The sequence below is a fragment of the Lissotriton vulgaris genome, chromosome 3_1, assembly GCF_964263255.1.
Source record: "Lissotriton vulgaris chromosome 3_1, aLisVul1.2, whole genome shotgun sequence".
Taxonomy (NCBI): domain Eukaryota; kingdom Metazoa; phylum Chordata; class Amphibia; order Caudata; family Salamandridae; genus Lissotriton; species Lissotriton vulgaris.
The window spans coordinates 491,883,973-491,904,643 of NC_141689.1; the positions used below are offsets into that span (position 1 = coordinate 491,883,973).

The 20,671-nt window shown below is 41.7% G+C and overlaps 1 protein-coding gene across 3 annotated transcripts in view; it reads left to right on the forward strand.

Moving 5' to 3' along the window:
- The window catches only part of MTX3 (metaxin 3), a 212,767-nt gene that overhangs the window by 168,840 nt on the left and 23,256 nt on the right, over positions 1-20,671 (forward strand). For 2 of the 3 annotated variants that reach the window (XM_086960729.1, XM_086960730.1), the window contains exon 8: positions 3,645-3,733. The exons of the other annotated variant lie outside the window; for it this stretch is intronic. In XM_086960729.1, coding sequence (XP_086816855.1) covers positions 3,645-3,733 — 89 coding nt within the window. The remainder of the gene's footprint in view (positions 1-3,644; positions 3,734-20,671) is intronic. 3 annotated transcript variants of the gene reach the window in all.

Here is a 20,671-nt window from a genome sequence, read left to right on the forward strand (position 1 = left end):
GTACTTTAAAAATGTGTCACTTTCTTCTGCCTAAAGTGCCTAGAGACTAATTTGCATTAGCTTGACAGCAGCTGCCCAGCCAGTGCTTGACCTTCATGAGGTGTGAAAACTGCTCCCACAGCAGAAACAATGGCCTGGATGTGTGTGCGGGGTGGGTGGGTGGTTCCATTTGCAGGAAGACCAGAAACGACATTAAATTGTAAAGGATCTGCCCTTTCAGAAATAAATATAGGCTGACACCTGGGGACAGCAAACCTTTGCTCTTCAAGCCAGGCTGTCTCCAAACCCAATGGGAGGGAAACTACCCCTAGAATCATTTCTGAATGTCCACAAAGAAGTAGGCTACTAAATTTCCCGGACACTCCTCTGGGGAGGCATTCAGACACTGCACAAGGGAGAAAGGGTTTCCATATCTTGGATTTTAGGAATAAGGTGCACTGTGATTGTTTGCATTAGGGCAAACATGAACTTTTGAAAACGTCGGTAGTGTTGCCCCTGCAATCTTTTATCCCCATTGTTATGGAGGTGCCAGTAGTTACCACCATCCACTTGCTTGTGTCAACCATAAATAAAGCACCTCCCTGAGACTACTTCTTGGATCTATGAAAGATCAGAAGAAGACTAGACTTGTTGTCCGTGACCTGAGAGGAGCCCTTAAAGCTTGGACCTGCTCCCTCTTATATCCAGGGCAAAGAAGTGGAATCAAATGGTCAATTGACTGACCTCCTGTGTGGCTACATGGACACACCAAGCTGAAAGTGGCTTTTTTCCTCAAGTAGCCAGTTGACTAGTAGCAACGTACCTGTATTGGAACTTGCTGGTGACCCCTAAGTGTGGTCCCTGAGGTCCAAGGAGACTTGGAAGCAACCTAGAGAAGTTTCTCCCAAAACCCCAAAGAATTGGAATGTTGACAATTTTGAGGCTTCCAACACCTCCAGAGCATTTCAGTGCAACCTCATAGTATAGGTGTCAGGTTTCGATACAGGTTCGATGGCTAAAGCTTCAGGCTTGCCCCGCTAGAGGGCTCCATAAAAAAGACTGAGGAACTGATTTAGATCTTGGTTACAGTTACTCTGTCGCAGCGGTGACAGATATCCCATCTGCCAAAATATAACTCCTATTATGTCCTATGGGATTTATATTTCAGCGGACGGGATGTCAGTCACCGTTGTGATGGAGTAACCTGTCCGGCAAGATCTAAATCAGGCCCTATGTCAGAAAGTAAACTCTCTGATCTAGACAAACACGCTTGGTGTATCCGACTTGAGTTCAATGGAAGTCAGTCTGATATTGTGCATAGGTCATGGTCTACTTCTTCCATAGATTAGTGCTCTTTGGTGCTATTTTTACTTAAAACTTTAAAAATGAATATTTCAGATTGCCCTTATTGTCATTTTGGTATATTAACCCGTTTACCGCAGCGGACTTTCCGCAGTGGTGCGGTTGTTCTACACAGTGGGCGGGGCTGCCTCGGCCGTTGGTCGTGCGCAGCACCCGGAAGATAGAGCTTGCGTCGGCCAACGGCCGACGCAAGCACGGAAGGGGTTAAATTGAACTTTTATTTTTGTAAATTGGAGTGATATTTTTGTGTTGTGCTTTCAACTTTATAACTGTTTTAGTACTTCTAAATAATTTACACATTTTTGATGAGTTCAGCCTATCTGCTCCATGCCATAACTACCAGGGGTTGAGGTCAGGTTTTTATTACTGAAACCTTTGCCTCGCCCTAGGATATTAGTTGGTGACTTTGGGTTTGATTTGGAGTTCGGCAGATAGGTTACTCTGTCACAAACGTGACAGATATTCTGTCCACTGTATTACAAGTACATCGCTTCCAAAGGCACTTGTAATACAGCAGACAGGATAATTCTGATGATGTTTTTTCTGGAGAGAGAACATGTACTGATTTAGGTAGATATGTAGTTAAGTTTGGTTGGCTATTGAGACAAAAGAAAATTAAAGAAATGTATAATTCTCGCCTCCGAAGCGGATATAGAAACCTGAATCAACAGGCGGATGAAAGATTAAGACAACTACCCCAGAACGTGAACTATTAAGCCAAATGTTAGACAAAATAAAGTGCAACAAACGTTTCACCCCTCGGCCTTCAAAATTCTACACTTGCCCTCCTAGATGCATGATAAGCATAGACAACTTCTAAGAACTGAGACTTCTAAAAGTGCAACCAGTCAAGGTGCCGTTTGCTCTGCCTTTCAGATAATACAGAATCTCCCACACAGTGGCTCAAACACGGCAAAGCTAAACAGAAAACCCAACACCACCTAAAAAGGGGTTTATTTTACAAAATTCAGACTCTCCTTTTAGAATAAGGCTTGGAGTTGTATTTATGCAATGCTCTGTAACAGAAAGGCTTTCCCAGATGTCAACTGAATAACATTCAAATGTATATAGAGATATATATTTATATAATAACACACTTGGTAAATGCAATAGTTAAATGCATGAATAATAATAATGAATAAACAAGCAGCTAATAGTACTGAACGTCCTGCAAGAGATCAGAAAGAAAAATATATGTACACTAAATACATTAAATGATTACTTTGGTTGTGCACTGTGACTCATTCACACATCACAAAGAAAACACCTCAAATGATCAGAGCCACTGGCCACACATCACAATGGCAATAATCAAAACTCAACACTTCACCTGGAGCAAACACTGCATCTTAGCCCACTCCGGACCATGAGGATTTAACAGCCTCAGCAACCAGGGTTCCGCTGTACCGAAGTAGACTCGTCCGTCCCCATTCGGATTCTAAAATTCGGGTTTCTAAGTCAACAACCCTCGGCTTTATAATCTCAAAACACACACTAGAAGGTTCGAGAGTCTTCCCCTCTTCGCCAAGGAAACTTACTGGAACTGGCCAGCTTCCATGCAAGCATTCCACGGCAGAAAGGAGTTCCCAAGTTCCCTCTACATTCTCACATGTTCCAGCCTTTATCTTGACAAAGCTTACGAAAGCCTTCCAGGTTACATTAAACAAACTCACACAAAACAATCCTTGTACATGATTAACCCAAACAACTTACAAGCCTGTCTGTGTGCACAGAAAAGCTCAAGCAAGGCAAAGTCAGAATTCAGGATGACATGAAGCGATAAAATAAACACCAAAGCCAATTAAAATGATGGTTGTCAAAGGTTATGACAGCGTGTCAGACCACAAGAGTGCCTCTACCACTACAGGTGCTTGGAACATAAGGCTTCTGCTTTTTTCACCACTTTGTTTGTAATGGCAGAGATATTCAAACCATACTCAAAATGATCTGCTTCAAGCACTTTCTGGAGGGAGCAGATTGCCACAATGGTCCGAATGCTTTACAGGGCATTCGTTTGCGGTCTGGAGAGAGAGTGCTGAGATAGTGCTCTGGGCGAGAGGTACTAACTTCTGTGTTTTATGCCCATGGCCCATCTCATCATTAGATACATGTTATAAACACTGCATGTGAGTTCCTAATTTGGCTTTTAAGCAGGTAGGTTCTCTGCTCTGTTGTGTAACATTATTATGGTGCACAACTTTCAAGTTTACCTTTGGTTTCCCTCAGGCCAACTGTGCAAAAAGCTGTAAATTCTTTCTTCAAACCTTTCCTCTCTTTGTGTGTTTCTCATCTTTATGTTGTAGGCTCTGCTCCAGTTTCTCAAGATGCAGGAGATGCAAATCTGCAAAAACTCACTCAGCTTGTAAATAAGGAATCCAACTTGATTGAAAAGGTTGTTTCCTGTGTCATTTTTCTTATTTTCATCTTACTCATTTGCAGTTTTATTGTGTGATTTTGTTTGTATCTTGATGACTTCATGCTCATCTTTGACCCGGCAACACTACATTGTAGTGTACTCTGCATTGCTTATTGTGACCTGTGTGTTTATATGCTTATGCGCATAGGCTGAATGTGCCTGCTCTGAAGGATGTACATGGCAGGATTGAGAGGTATGATAAAAAGTAAAAATGTATACATATTTTATAAACAATCCACCACTGCATTAACCTGTGTAATGTCTGAATGAGACTGCCTATTGAAGCTAAGCTTGTAATTGTGCTGTCTTTGCATGTGTAAAATGCTATGGTGTCTGGTGAGCTTTCCATGCACCGCATAGGACGGACACCCTCACAATGATACCCCGGTGCACTGTATGTCATATATGTGTATAAATACCAAAAATAAAAATTATTAGAACGTTTTGAGACATAAGTGCTTTGCCCAAATTGCATGTGTGTGGGCAAATAGCACCAGACCAGCCTCCTCCATGATAGTTCATGTGAGCTCTCCCTGAGAATCTGTTGATAACATGGGATGAGCTGGTGTATTTCACAAGAGAGTTTTCACATAAATTCATAAAAAAGCTGTAGTTTCTGAAAGGGCACTCATAAAATATCCCACCACATTGATGTTGTGCCACACAGCCCTAAATGTTGCCACTCCAAGGAACACTGCTTAAATTGTTTTAATCTGAAACACCATGGAGTTGCACATGGCTTAATTCTTACAGCATTTATCTTCACTTCTATATTTCAGTACCTTTCATTTTCCACCATATGACAGTCTCCTTTGAACGGCTATTCTGTACAAAAAGAAAAAAAACATGCACAGATCTTGTAATCTCATTAAGTGCTGAACAACCTTGACAGATTTTACAGGTGAGTTATGTAGACCTCTTAGTTTAGAACAGCAGATGGTTTATATCAATCTTACTGACCAGTTAGGCTCTAATTCGATTCGGAGTCTGGTCTGGCTGCACCTCACCTCTCCGGGACCATCCTTGATGTCACAACAAATCGAGGCCTTTAGGGAGACTGTTCTGCACATTGTTAGCAAGCTTCCCTCTTCTTCTGGTGTGTCTCCGGGCCCCATGGATCCTCAAGGGCCTCAAGTGGAGCTACCAGCAGAGTGTTCACCCTCTGTCCTTTGAACCTGCTTCAGGTTCTGCCCCAGTTTTGATGCTGACTTGTGTTATGGCACCACAATCTTCACCAGTCCCTTTAACTTAGATTCAGGGGCCAGAAGACGATCTTCTACCTATAGTGCTTTCCAACTTCTTAGTCTAACACACTGCTTTTACCACACAGTTGCATGCAGACACTACATAACATTTTCGGCTCAGATTCAGACCAAAGTCAGACTTTGATGATGACGAGGACAAATTTGTCACACTATATGTTGAGGAAAACTGGTACAAAAAGCTACAGGATGCCAGTGGCCTGGATACCTCCACAGACACTGGAATATTCATCCCTCCTGGTTTAGCCATGAAGTAAAGTTCATCATTTACTGTAGTGATCACATGAGCTGCAGAGGTCCTCGACCTGCACCTCCCAACTGGGTAGGTTAAAACTAATGTTCTTATGGAGGTCCATCAGCATGTCACGGTATCCTTCAGGACCTCTTATGGCCTTTAATGAAGCCTTTACAGATATTCTTAGTCAAAACTATGTTCTGGACCTCTGGTCAATAGACAGGTCGTTCGTCACCACAGACCCACTACAGGCAACCCTGACTTTCTTACATAGCATCCATCTCCAGAGTGCTTGGTGGTGCACGCGTCAACCAGTAAAGTCAACCCTAACGTTTTTCGTTCCAACCTTCCTGACCGCTAATGCAAGCGTATGAAGGCATTTGGAGAGCATATGGAAGCGTCCCTCTGCCCGTCTTGCCCTCTGTTCAATAAATTCTCCTTCCCTCTTTCTGCACTACATCCATGTGCTACGGGACATGGTCAATCATATCTTACTAGAGGTTGCTGACAGTTTATGGTCATCTTTTACGCAAACTATTTAGGACGATCGGAATGGACTAAATTTGTAAGCTGCTCTGGCCTAAATATGACAGATTGCTTGGGTCGCCAATTGGCACGAGCGTGGTGCTTTGCCACCACGCTTGTTGAGGTTCATGGGCTTCTAAGGGGATGTCCAGTCATCTTTGATGCATATGCCATTTGATGGTTCTTGCTTCTTCGGTGAGAAGGACCTTGAACACTTCGAAGAGTCATTTCACAGCTCGTTATTTGGGTCTCTCCACTGCTGCCAGGCAATTTCCGCAGTAATTTTGTTCCTTTTGTGTTTATTACAGGGTATTGGCATATTGATAAAGCCAGACCCCGTCGACTTCACAATAGACCCCTCAGTCCTTTCAAAGTTAGGGCTGCAGATTCCTGAGACGTAAGGGACATCACCCAGCTCAGTATCCCGCCTCTCCAGCAACCACAACTTCAAAAAAAGCTTTAGAGTGTTCTTTACTGTATTTAGCCACTCTGTAGAGGAAGGAGCTGCCATTTCCTCCAGGGGTGCTAAGGCATTACTTCCAACAAATGGGGGTGCTCCAAATTGTCCAGCTGGTCTTTGTTCTACTCTGCCACACCATCCACCCCCATCAGATTGGCTGACAGAGGACCACATGTCCACTTTGCAGCAGGAACGGCAGGCTTTATTATCCAAATTTTCCTTAGAGAGGGGTCTGGACTCAGAAGCAGGAACTGGCTGTTTCTTCCTTGTCCAAAGAATGATGGAGGTGTTTGTCAGATTTTACATCTTTGCCCTCTCAACACCTTCCAGCAAAAGGACAAATTCAAGATGCTCATTCTAGCCCATGTTCTGTCTGTCCTGGATTCTAGATAACGGGTGTATTTGTAAAGCGCACGATTACCCGGAGGTGTCCTGGCGCTGAATAACAGATGTTTATTGTTAGCCAACTCAATGGTACTCAGGGGTACTTCTATTGGCCTCGCCTGTGCCCTTTAAGTGTTTATGAAGTCGATGGTAGACCACCTCCAGATGATGGTGAACCTTCTAACATCGTTATGGTTCACTGTCAACGTGCCAGTGTTACACCCAACTCTTTCAGACGCTCCTAGACATTCGGCTATGTTTCAGCCTCTGTCCTGGATCTTAGTAAAAATGGCTGAGGCTACTGGGACTGTTGGCTTCCTATATCCTCCTGGTCGATCATGCCAGATGGCTCATACAGGCTTTGCAGTGAGATCTGAAGTCCCAGTGGGTGCAGCCCCTTGGAAATCTATTCTATTCAATACATGTTTTAGAGGCTACTGCTAAAGATCTGCAGTGGTGGCTTCTAGACCACATTTAGGCCAGAAGCAGATCCCTCGTATTTCCTCACCCAGAGCGGACGGTGGTGACAAATGCTTCGCTGCTGGGTTTGGGAGACTCCACGTCTATCTGTTGGGATTGAAGGTGATCCATTTGGCGTTTAAGGCCTTCCTGCCATCCTTCAGAAGGAGACTGGTAGAGGTGCTCACGGACAACACCACAGCCATGTGATACTGCAAGAGGCAGGCCAGAGTGGGGTCTTGGGCTCTGTGCCAGGAGGCTCTACTTCTCCCTGGTCATAAACCACCCACCCAGAGAGAACTAACTCTGCCGCGGACGCTTAGCAAATTATGAATGACACAGCCAGAGGCAATGTGAATGAACCTTGGCTCAATCTCTTTACCTCCACGGGAATGCGCAATGTAAACATTTTTGCTTGCTGTAATTCCCAACAAAGGCTCTTTCTCAGAGTGGCATTCTGCCAATAGTGTAGCTGGGGACTCCTGTATGCCTTTGCACCCTTGCCTCTTCTGGCTCAAGTTCTGAAGAAGAACAGCTGGGCCCAAATCATTGTATTGGCGCTACTTGGACCAGGACTGTGTGGTTTGTGGAACTCCTGGGCATACGCATCTGCCCTCTGATCAAGTTACATGCTTGGGAGAATGTTTTGTCTCGGCAGCAGGGCAGGGTCTTTTACCCTCTGTCTGGTGAGGTGTGTAGCCCACTATCCTCCTGAAGGCCAATACAAAGATTCTCCTTGTCGTAATAATGGGATACATCATCTGAGGTAAAAGTAATGTGGAGCGTCCTAAGCAGCAGCAGTGTTCTGTTTGAGTCAGAATTAGGTTGGCCCGGCTGCATGAAAGGTTGTGGAGGGCGCAACTTTGATCAAGGTTGTATCTGGTTTGTACCAGAATCCGATAAGACAGTGGGTTATTCCTCCAGCATTGGGAGTGTCGGTATCGATGTGGCAGGGATGGTGTGTATCGTGGTACTGGATTCATAGTCTGGCTGTAGATTTATGACATTACCACGCGTGGTTATACTACACTGGTCTTTACATCGCAGTATTGACCATGCATACCAATAGGATGTATTTACATTTGCATTTATTATAAATGCAATTGCTACGAAAACAACTAGCACACACACCATCCCCACGCATACCATTACATTGGATATTTTATATTATTACTTTTAATTGTTATTAAAATTTGTAGTGTTGATTAGTTCTCATAAATTGAAAAACGTTGTAAATAAATGTTAAAATTGTGCTTTAAACGCTATAGTTTACGTACTGAAAAGAAAGCCACCACCAAGGTGGCGTCTACTAAAATAGAGAAGCTCAGATTAGTAACAGCAAAGATTTTTACATTAATTCAAGGTTCAGTCACATTGGTAATGTGAAAAAACACATATTTTATTTTTATAAGTAGTTATACCACATCTACGACTATGCGTGTTCTGAGTCCTGTGAAACAGTATGTGCTCCTGATCTCAGATCGTGCCCTTCCCTCAGAACCCCTTCCTATTTCTGGCTGCCTGGCTCAAGGTGGCCTGTAATAATGACTGCTCCATAGATATTAGTCCAGTTGTATATTTATTCAAGCAGGTACAGGTAACAGGTAATCACACCAACAGGTCCAACAGATAACTGAACTCTCCCCCACTATTCTGGAATACCTGAGATGCCAGATGGTGCATCATAGAACATGGAACACTCACCTGTGGTCATGGTGATAATGATACAGATATGCCACATCTCCCTTTTTTATAAAACGGATAAGCTTGATAATATAAAGGACATAAAATACAATATACTAAGTAAGGTACGCAATACATCAACAACATGAAATCAAAATTGAATAAAGTTTGAATTGATAAAATTTGAATTATAAACAATAACGCACTCTATTCCACTCTTAACACAAAAAAATAGTTACATTACATAACTTCTATATTTAATAGGCACTTTAGTTACTCTACCAGAGCGAGTTGTATTTGATACATTTTGTGCATTACTCTGTGAACAGTTAACATCAACAGAAGGTGATGTACAATATGTATTTGAAGAAACACTTACATTCTCATTACTATTAGAACCAGAGTCTATGACATCATCCCACATCCACGAAGATGAAGGAATGACATCCTTTGTATTTTTTTAATTCTTGTACAGACTCATTCGATTGTAATGCCAAATATTCCCATCACTGAGTTCAGCTGATCTAGAATATGGTAACAACCTGTAAAGGAGAGGAACATTTGCTCAACCTTTTTTAAACTTTGTTAGGTAACTTTACCTTAACCCAATCTCCCTTTTTAATAGTAAAATCATTTGCATTATGCATTTTGTCATACTGAATTTTACCAGCATCATGCATTTTCCTCATGTTAGATCTTACCAAAGCTGGAGACCATTTGCTATGTATTTTATTAACACCCACGCCACATTGTCTTTGCAAAAAGGTTCTCTGCCCCTTAAGATTCTAAAGGGGCTATATCCAGTTCCAGTAGGTGTAATTCTGTGAGCCCATAATGTGGCAAAAAGTTCCTTTTCCTAATTTTTACCAACATTTATTGCAGCTTGGACATTACCCATGATGACTCTGTTGAACCTCTCAACAGATCTAATACCAGCTGGATTATATATGGGAGTGAATTTTTTGCAAATACCATTCCTTTTAAGAACATTTTTATATTTAACTGAAGAAAATTGAGGCCCATTGTCGCTCAAAATTTCTTTTGGTATCCCTTCTCTAATAAACTTTGTAAAAAATTTACAACGTGCTTTGAATCAAAATTCTCTATGATGTCCACTTCAGGCCATTTTGAAAAAACATCCATGACAACTAAAATATGTTTGTTATTCCCTTCTTTATCCTCAATGGGACCAAGCCAATCATTGCACAAATGCTCCCATGGATTATCAGGAATTGTTTTAAATCCTAGAGAAGGTCTTAGAGTTCTCAATGACTTGTCAGAATTACAACAAATAGAACAATCTCTGACAAAATTCTATGCATCTCTGTCGATGCCAGGCCACCAATGAAGTAATTTTATTCTTGCTTTTAATTTGGAAATACCTAAATGGCCCTCATGATTAATTTCTAAAACCTTACTCCTTAAAGCAGAAGGAACAACAACTCTCTCACATCTGCAGATATAACCATTATCATCAATTCATAGCTCATCTTGTAATTCCCACATAGCTTTTAAATCACCACTTAGATAATTTTTGCTGGGCCAACCATTCGAAATAAACCCTTTAGCATTGGTTAATTCATTATCTTGTGATAACCCATTTTTCCACTCCTGTTTGGATAAGTCTTCTGTATCCTCCAAATTACAGCTACACTGAAATTCTCATCCTCCTCACAACAATTGAAATCTTTTTGAATGGGTGATCTACTTAAATAATCTGCTACCTGGTTGTTCTTCCCAGGGAGATACTCAACCTTGTAGTTAAAGTCCAATAACGTTAAGCTCATTTTTGCTATACGTGGTGTAGCCTTAATTATTCCATCAGAAGTTAAAACTTTTAATAAAGGCTTGTGATCGGCGCGAAGAAGAAATTTATTTTCCCAAATAAATTGCCTGAATTTTGACACAGCCCACACTGTTGCTAGCATTTCTTTTTCTATGACGGAGTATTTGACCTCAGAAGGGGATAACGACCGTGAAGCAAAAGCTATAGTGACCTCATTGCCACGTTCATCTATTTGCGAGAGTACAGCCCCGAACCCTCTGTCACTTGCATCAGTTGTAATGATACTCGGGGCTAAATTGTCAAAAGCTTGAAGTGGAAAAGAATTTGCAAGTTAATTTTTTATGTTTTGAAAATCAAGTTCCAATTCTTTATTCCAAATAAATTCACTCTTGACTTTTAAGAGTTGTCTTAAGTTGAAGGTTTTATTTGCAAAATTCCTAATGAACTTTGAATAAAACTCTGTCAACCCCAAGAAGCATCTCACATCATTTTTAGAAGTAGGAGAAGGTGCTTTCTCAATTGACTCCATCAATACCTTTTTAAGAGAAATGCCCTTATTGCTGACTAAATGTCCCAGATAAGTCACTGAATTCATTCTAAATTTAAATTTTTTAAATTCTGCAGTCAAACCTTTTTCCATTAATTTCTCTAAAACCAAACTCAATTTCCCATCATGCTCTTTTAGATCGTGTCCCATTATTAATATGTCATCCTGAAAATAGGTAATGCCATCAATCCCTTTAAATAATTTATGCATCAATCATTGGAACACGGCAGCAGCAGAAGCCAGGCCGAACGGCATCCTTACAAATCTGTAACACCCAAAGGGTGTGATGAAAGCCTTCAGACTTCTGCTGCTCTCATGTAATTCCACCTGATGGTAGGCGGATGTGAGATCCAATGTTGAGAACCATTTCACACCTTTTGTCTGAGATAGGAGTTCATCTATTTTTGGAAGAGGAAATTTATCTATAACTATATTTTTATTAAGATCCCTCAAATCTATGCACAAATGAAGACGGTTATCCGGTTTGCGCGCGATAACTAATGGAGCCAACTATTCGGCGCTCTCCACTGGTTCAATGATTCCTCTCTTCTTAAGTATATCTAATTCTTTTAATACATCATCTATAATGCTCATAGGAATGTTTCTCGCCTTATGACTTACTGGCTTGTTATCTTTCTTCAAAATGATTTTGTGTGAAAATCCTTTGAGTTTCCCAACTTCACCAGTAAATACTTTAGGAAACTTCTTAGTTATATCTTCAATAAATTCTTTATTCAAGTCATCAATAAGCATGACCTGATCTTTAGCTTTTGGATTCAGCATAATCCCCAGTTCTCCCTGATCAATCCACCAAGGACAGATGGACCTTTTTCGGCAACATACAATTTTCCCATGGTAGACCTGTTTTTGAACTTAAACAATTCTTCAACATACCCTACCATAGAAATTCTCTCTCCAGTGTATGTCACTGGATGAATATCAGAAGGTTTTAATTATTTTTTGATAACATGTGCAAACTCTTTTTCCCATACTGCCCTTTGCACAATAGTATAAGGGGATCCAGAATCCGCAACTATTTTGATGACCACCCCACCAATGTTGATTTCACATACGGGTTTCTTTTTTCCAGTGGTACTAATATTTGAGACAACATCTTCAATATCATCAAAATCTAATATAAATAGTATTTCTTCATCACCAGAACTTAATTCATTGTTACTGTCGTTATCCTCTTTCTCATTAACATAACTCACATGTTTCTTTTGATTTTTCTTAACACGTCTTCTACAAACTTTTGCATAATGACCTGGTATTTCACAATAAGTGCATTTTGAATTAATGGCAGGACATATCTTATCAAAAGCATTGTGACCTGCATAACCACATCTGTAACATATGTTCTTATTATCATTACTACTCTTAACTTTAATATTATCTTTTTTATTACCGCGAAAATTGTACTTTTTGTTATCAACCTTCTTTTTTACTTGCACATTAGCTACTACATTATTTTCATCATCCTTTTTTAAAGCAACCTGTGCACACCTCTTTAACATTTCCTTTTTTTTTATAATAGTGATTATCTCATTCAAAGGTGAATCCCACAAACCCATAGCTTCTCTTGAATTGATGAATTATTGCAGTGCATTACCAACTGGTCTCTGATAAAGCTGTCATGTAGGTTATCAAATTGACAATTAATTGATAATTTCTTTAAACATGATACATAATCCTCCACAGATTCTGATTTCTTTTGTTTTCTTTGGAAAAATTCAGAACGACTTATTCCTACGCATACAGTAGGTTGATAATATCTATCTAAGTCAGCTAGAGTGTCAAGAAATATATTCAAAACGCTATCAGCACTTGACTTTTTTTCCATTTGTAAATAAATCCTTATTCCTTCAGGACCTAAATTATGTAACAGCATTTTTTTCTTCCTAGAAGGCGTAAAAACTTCATCATTTTCCTCTTCTAGCGCTGCCACGTAATTTAAAAAGTATTCTTTCCAGTCAATCCACTTTACAGCAGGCTCGCCAGGACGGGTAAGGAAGGGTACAGGTGCAACTAATCCCGTAGACTGTGTAGCCATGTTCACAATGTTAAATCTCTTTTTATTTTTATGTTGCCCTTTAATTTAAAAAGATAAAGGATAAATACCAGCTTTCCTGATGTGACCTTTTTCCACAAGCCGAGTCTGCTTCCAGAATTGACGAACGAATCTTTGTAGAAAATCACCGTAATTCCTTAAATTGGAGATTTACTCGGTGTCTACAGCGTTAAATCTGAAGCATCGTTGGTAGCTAGGATACGCTACTTAAGATGGCCACCACGTTTTTCATAGCATGATTACATCATCGCGCTGACGTTGGTTTTAGCGTGATCGCATCTTTACGTTGTGCTTCCTGTGTGACGTTACTGAAGGAGAGCTTGAGACTGATCACGAGCAAAGCGCGAGCTAGGAACGCTCAGCACCGTCAAATAATGCCACATGCACAACCGGTGAGGATTTACCATGCCATATGTTAAAATGCTGATATTTCAGAATGAAAATGATAAAAGTCTACTCACTCGAGTTTTTCGTCGTTATTTCGTCTAATATCCGATTTTTGGTTGAAGCACAATGATATTCTTTATGCTTATCTTTCTTTTCCCGAATAAAATATTTTTTTTAAAATTCAATAATACTTCTTTATGCTAGATGAAATGAGCAGTATGCTCTGCTTGATATTTACTGCCCATTTAGTCTTTTAAGCAAGAAACGATAGAAAAAAATGTACTTGCTTAATTATCCCGACGTGTTTAATTCTTGAGCAGTCTAGGTTCGATGTTTCCTAGTAGATTATGAAAATCCCAGTCTGTCGCCATTGTAATAATGACTGCTCCATAGATATTAGTCCAGTTGTATATTTATTCAAGCAGGTACAGGTAACAGGTAATAACACCAAAAGGTCCAACAGATAACTGAACTCTCCCCCACTATTCTGGAATACCTGAGATGCCAGATGATGCATCATAGAACATGGAACACTCACCTGTGGTCATGGTGATAATGATACAGATATGCCACATGGCCATGCTTACGGTCCTAGTCTTGCCTTCAGCGCAGGCAGGTAAAAAGCAAAAGGAAAGAGTTTTTTATTTATTTTCCTCAGCTGTAGTTGGATTTTGGTTGCCATGTACATGGCTGTAAAGACACAGTATTGTCTTTTAAATAAAGGTTTATTGCATACCGAAAACACTTCACAGCTTATCAAAGACACCACTCTGCAAGAACATACATCCACCTTCAATCTCCTGCGGCAACTGTTCAATTCCAGCTCAACGTGCTGGCAAGACAACAGTTCAAACCTGCGATGTAGTGACATGCGTAGTAACAGTATTTACAGTATAAAAAATGTGTGCTAATTGTTGTTAGTAGTAAAGTCTTCGTGGTAAAGGCTGTTCCCCCTGGCTGGGCATCGGCCCTGGAGTCTGGGTAGACCCAGGATTAGCGTGAAGAGGTGCTGATGGTGTCAAGGACAGCTCCACTGATTGTAGTATGGCGGGAAACCTTCTCGATCCTTGGGGCCCCTAATGCACACCAGAGGGAGGTTGAAGGGTGCCGTAGAATCACAAATGGCTTCTATGAAAGCCTCTACTTCTTGCCTCTTCGCCGATGGACCTGTACATTTGGGTAGCATCGGGATGAGCTGTGGCATCTGTTTCTCAATAGGAGACCGGGACCAAGACCAGAAGGCTCCTTAATTTTCTTGCAATTACTCTAGAGGAGAGTGGCAGGACGAGGGAGAGTCACACTTTATCTTCTTGTGTTTCTTTTTCCACTTGGACTAACATGATGACTTGGATTGAGAAGAGGACCTTTCAGAGGAACAGCCTTGAGAATGGGAAGGGGTCTGTGTCTTCCACTTGGACTAGGCCATCTGCATTTTTAACAGTGCTCTACAACGTAGAGCTTGATTTCCCGGCATCAGATTGCACTGGTATTCCTCCGGGCACAGTTTCTCCAGGACTTACAGTTGTGTGAAGACCCTCGGCACCAGAGACGTCCCTCATGGGAGTCTGTCACATACATCTGTATGTCACTGTTCCTACAAGGTTCAAACCATATAATCTTCAGTGAGGACATGTTTCCTAGCAGTATATGAAGATTTCAAAGGAAAATTTGTCAAAAGAAAAGTTGAGGGAACGAGCTCCAGATTTGCCTACTAAGTTGCAGAAAGAAAGAAACTTATATCAGCTCCGAGGGGTAGCTTCAGGTGTCACTTTCGGTGCTGGAGGAAGTTGATGCGGTTCCGCACAATTCCTCCTGCGCACAAGAGAATTGCTGCCAAAAATCTCCAGATCTAGTTTGGGCCATTGGGCTATTCACACAATGAGGAATCTGTAGTTAGATTAAGTATGCACCAGAAAGAGCTTTACTGAAGGTAAGTAACTTTTTCATTTATGTTTTTTTGAAGGCAAACCATTACCCCCAAAGGGTGTTCTGATGCTGGCTGGAAACTGACTGGAGGGCCTAACTATAAGAAGAGACAGAAGCGTAAAAGAGTTAGCATGGTAGAGAAGGAGTGAACTGTCAGGTTTCAAGACTTTCTGATGGTTGGAAAGAAGTCTGCTAGATAACAGGAGTTGTTTCCGGTACTTTGTTGCCAAATGGGTAAAGGATCTATCACCCAGGGCCTTCTTATCATTAGATGAATTTAGAAGATGCAGATTTTCTGAATGAAGTCTTCTAAAAGCGGTATAGTACAGAATGTAGAAAAGGCTGGTGCTGTAATAAGCACAGTGACAAATGCAGAGCCATCAAGAGAATTAGTTTGTCGATGAGGAGGCAGTGGAGGGTGGGAAGAATATGACAGATGGAGGCACATCTCTGAAGATTGAGGAGGAGGCACATGGTATAACTTTGAACTACCTGAATACAGACAATGAGGGCTGGGCCCCTGATGGGTGTTGAAGCACTTTTCGTACGAGTAGCACGCTACTCCGGAACCCATAAAGGATTAGTGTTGAAAATTAGAATAGTGAAATATGAAGTAATTTGAGTGATGGGTATGTTGTTAAGTTATTTGGGTAGAGAAGGGTAGGTGGCAGGATAGAAAAGGGAAAGAGGTTTGTATTTATATAGCGCTTGCTACCCCTGATGGTGTTTTGAAGTGCTTTTTTGGCGAGTAGCATGCTACTCTGAAACCCATAAGGATTAGTGTTGAATTACTACAGTGAAATATGAAAGTAATTTGAGTGGTGGATATGTTGGTCAGTTATTTGTATTGAGAAGGGTTGGGGAGGTGCAGAAAAGGGGAAAAGGTTTGCATATATATTGCGATTATAACCCTGATGGGGTGTAGAAGCGCTTGATTGGCGAGTAGCATGCTACTCTGGAACCCATAAGGGATTAGTGGTAAATAGTATAGTGGAATATGGCATTTGAGAAGTGAACATGTTTTTCTGTTATTTTGATTGAAAAGGATAGAATAAAGGAAGTAGTGCAACAGGTGTTCTCTTTTAGCCCCATATTGCCCCACAAGACAACTTAGATCTACGATGGCTCATCAGCTAGTAGTACCCCGTACTAAGACAGTATCCTGGGGAGACAGACGCTTCATGGTGACAGCAGCAAAATTTTGGAATGCTCTACCACTACAGATTCGCTCCACTCCATCATTGCTTCAGTTTCGCAAAATGATAAAAACATGGTTGTTTAATCAGTAAACCTAGCCTCTATATCCAGCACTGAATCTGGAGCGCCGAGACGCCTAAGGGCATTTGTTTGCGCTCTATAATGTTCTAAAATAAATAAATATAAATATTTTGTGGACTCTTACAGGCCTTTGTGAACCGGCCCCTACTGGAACTCATTGCTAGTAAAAGTGCAAAAAGGGCACGTCATTTCAACTTGTAGTAAAAACATATGAATACTCCATGAACATGCCCGTTTTAGTGCAATTCTAGATGCTTTCACAAAAGCAGGGAAGAGTACGTAAGAGTAAGCAGTATTACTTTACATACTCCAAAATGCCTTAGTGGGCAGGCCCCATCTTTTATTTATTATTTATTTATAAAATGCAACTGCCCTCCCACAATGAGACACGCCTATCACCAGTGCTTGAAATAGAGAAATGGAAATGCAGGTTCTCTGTACCAGAGTACCTGCTTGTTTCTGAGAAGTGCTGGTACTCTTCAATGAAAAGTTTACGCTTTTCTTGAGAAGTGCAGGTACACCGTCTCCCAAAATAAAAAAAACGCTGGTACTTCGTACCGGTCAGTACCGGCCCATTTAAAGCACTGCCTATCATTAAACAACAACTGACAATACCCGGATGTAGGAAAAGAGCACTTACTCAACAGTCTGCAGAAGTGGGCCTGTGGACTTCTCTTCATGGTATCATCTGCCAGTACATCTCTTTTCATGCAGTTTTCAGGAAGCCAGGAAGAGTCATCCTGACAAGACTAATGCAATGAAAACATGTGGAATCCATTTGAGAAATCTGTGTGGAAAAAGCGAGGATTGTCAAACCAGAAACCAAGATTCTTGACTGTACGGAAAGATTTTGTGGGGGAACCAAGGGAGGATGGCCACCATAAGGAAGACCATACCGAACGAGGATCTCTCTTTGTCAGTACCTCTGTGCTATCCAAGTTCAACGTCAGGGTAGTTACCCTCATCCTGTGGGCTCTGTCAAAAAAGGAGATGCAGAAGGTGGCCTGAGCATAGCCTTTCTGTCTTCCTTGCTGATGACAATTTGAGTGCTGTTGGCATAGGCCATCATTGTTAGCCTATAAAAGCAATGTAGGTGAGCTAGGAGGGTGATATTTATATGTTAAAACAGTGGGACTGAGGGAGGACCACATGTGATTCTATAGGTTACGATCTTGCAAGAGGTTTGAAATGAGGGAAGATGAACAGTCCGAGAATGACTTGGTTTAGGAACTAACAAAAGTATCCAAGGGCAGGACCCTGGGCTCCTATTGCAGAACATTGATTGATGAAGGCTGTCGAAATATCAAATAGGATCAAGGCAGTTGCGCTGTCCCAATCAAAGGTCACCAAAATCCATCCAACAATTCGAGGAGAGACGACATATTACTGTGTTGAAACAAGATTAGGGCAGGTCAAAAATATCTGTAGATTCAAGCAAAGTGGAAAGCTAGAAATGTACATGTTTTCCAAGATTTTGGTGGGAAAATGGAGCAGTGGGATGGGTCAGAAAATACTAAGTACTTTGTGGTCAGTCTTAGGTTTCTTTTTGAGTAACCGCTCTACTAGGGCTTGTTTTCTGGAAGTGGGCACTACTGCGAAGGCTAAAGAAGCATTGTTGCATAAGGGCAAATGCATCTAAGGATCAAGAAAACAAAAGTGCTGGGAAGGGAATGGAAGGGTTACCTTAGTTTATTAGACTTCTAGAGAGCAGCCTTTATTTGACGTAAAGAGAGTAGCCACTTCCTAAGCGCTGACAGGAGGGAAGGAATGAGATCAAAAAAAGACATAGTGTATAAAAGTCTAAAATCCTGTGAACGTTATATATTAGACCGTTTGGAAACCTGATTGGCCAGATGTCACTGTACAAAAGTCTACTTTAGCCGAGTGTTTAGAGTCTTGAATACAGGATATATAAACATTGGCACTCTTAATATTAAGCAGATTTTTGGAAGTTCTACCCAATAGCATTGTTTCACCCATGGGCAGTAAACCAGATGCTCTGTATTACATTTTCTAGCTTAATTCAGAGAAATACCTGAGAGCTAAGGGTCTGTAATCACGGGACGTAACCTTTATGAGATGGGTAATCTCGTTGAGAGCATTGGATACCGATGAGTTAAACTTGAGTCCACTGTCTTTCATTTTTGAATTAAGAATGAAGAAGAGGAAAGAGAGTGATCAAGTTCAAATGGAAGGATTTTAAATAAATGACGAAGTGACTATAGTGCTATGGTGGGCAACGTACTGGGTAGGCAAAAGGGCACAACATGACCTTTGGGCAAATGGACTCCAGTGCTAGAGTCAAGAAGAGAAGAAATGTCAGGCAGGTGTGGCTTGTCTATCCTGGTGTTCATGTCAGGCAGGCGTGGCTTGTCTGTCCTGGTGTTAACATCAGGCAGGTGTGGCTTGTCTATCCTGGTGTTAATGTCAGGCAGGTGTGGCTTGCTATCCTGGTGTTAATGTCAGGTAGGTGCGGCTTTTCTATCCCGGTGTTAATGTCAGGCAGGTGTGGCTTGTCTATTCTGGTGTTCATGTCAGACAGGTGTGGCTTGTCTATCCTGGTGTTAATGTCAGGCAGGTGTGGCTTGCTATCCCAGTGTTAATGTCAGGTAGGTGTGGCTTGTCTATCCCAGCGTTAATGTCAGGTAGGTGTGGCTTTTCTATCCCGGTGTTAATATCAGGCAGGTGTGGCTTGTCTATCCCAGCGTTAATGTCAGGTAGGTGTGGCTTTTCTATCCCGGTGTTAATGTCAGGCAGGTGTGGCTTGTCTATCCTGGTATCAATGTCAAACAGGTGTGGCTTGTCTATTCTGGTGTTAATGTCAGGCAGGTGTGGCTTGTCTATCCTGGTGTTAATGTCAGGCAGGTGTGGCTTGCTATCCCAGTGTTAATGTCAGGTAGGTGTGGCTTGTCTGTCCTGGTGTTAATGTCAGGCAGGTGTGGCTTGTCTAGCCCAGTGTTAGCATCAGGCAGGTGTGGCTTGTCTATCCTGGTGTCAAAATCAGGCAGGTGTGGCTTGTCTATCCCGGTGTTAATGTCAGGCTGGTATGGCTTGTCTATCCCTGTGTTAATGTCAGGCAGAGGTGTCTTGTCTAGTCTGGCGTTAATGTCAGGCAGGTGTGGATTCTGTATCCCAGTGTTAATGTCAGGCAGGTGTGGCTTGTCTATCCCGGTGTTAATGTCAGGCAGGTGTGGCTTGTCTATCCCGGTGTTAATGTCAGGCAGGTGTGGCTTGTCTATCCCGGTGTTAATGTCAGGCAGGTGTGGCTTGTCTATCCTGGTACTAATGTCAGACAGGTGTGGCTTGTCTATTCTGGTGTTAATGTCAGGCAGGTGTGGCTTGTCTATCCCGGTGTTAATGTCAGGCAGGTGTGGCTTGTCTATCCTGGTACTAATGTCAGGCAGGTGTGGCTTGTCTATCCCGGTGTTAATGTCAGGCAGGTGTGGCTTGTCTATTCTGGTGTTAATGTCAGCCAGGTATGACTTGTCTATCCTGGTGTTAATATCAGGCAGGTGTGGCTTGTCTATCCCAGCGTTAATGTCAGGTAGGTGTGACTTGTCTATCCTGGTGTTAATGTCAGGCAGGCGTGGCTTGTCTATCCTGGTACTAATGTCAGACAGGTGTGGCTTGTCTATTCTGGTGTTAATATCAGGCAGGTGTAGCTTTTCTATCCCGGTGTTAATGTCAGGCAGGTGCGGCTTGTCTAGTGTGGTGTTAATGTCAGGCAGGTGTGGCTTGTCTAGTCTGGTGTTAATGTCAGGCAAGTGTGGCTTGTCTATCCCAGTGTTAATGTCAGGCAGGTGCGGCTTGTCTAGTGTGGTGTTAATGTCAGGCAGGTGTGGCTTGTCTATCCCGGTGTTAATGTCGGGCAGGTGTGGCTTGTTTATTCTGGTGTTAATGTCAGGTAGGTG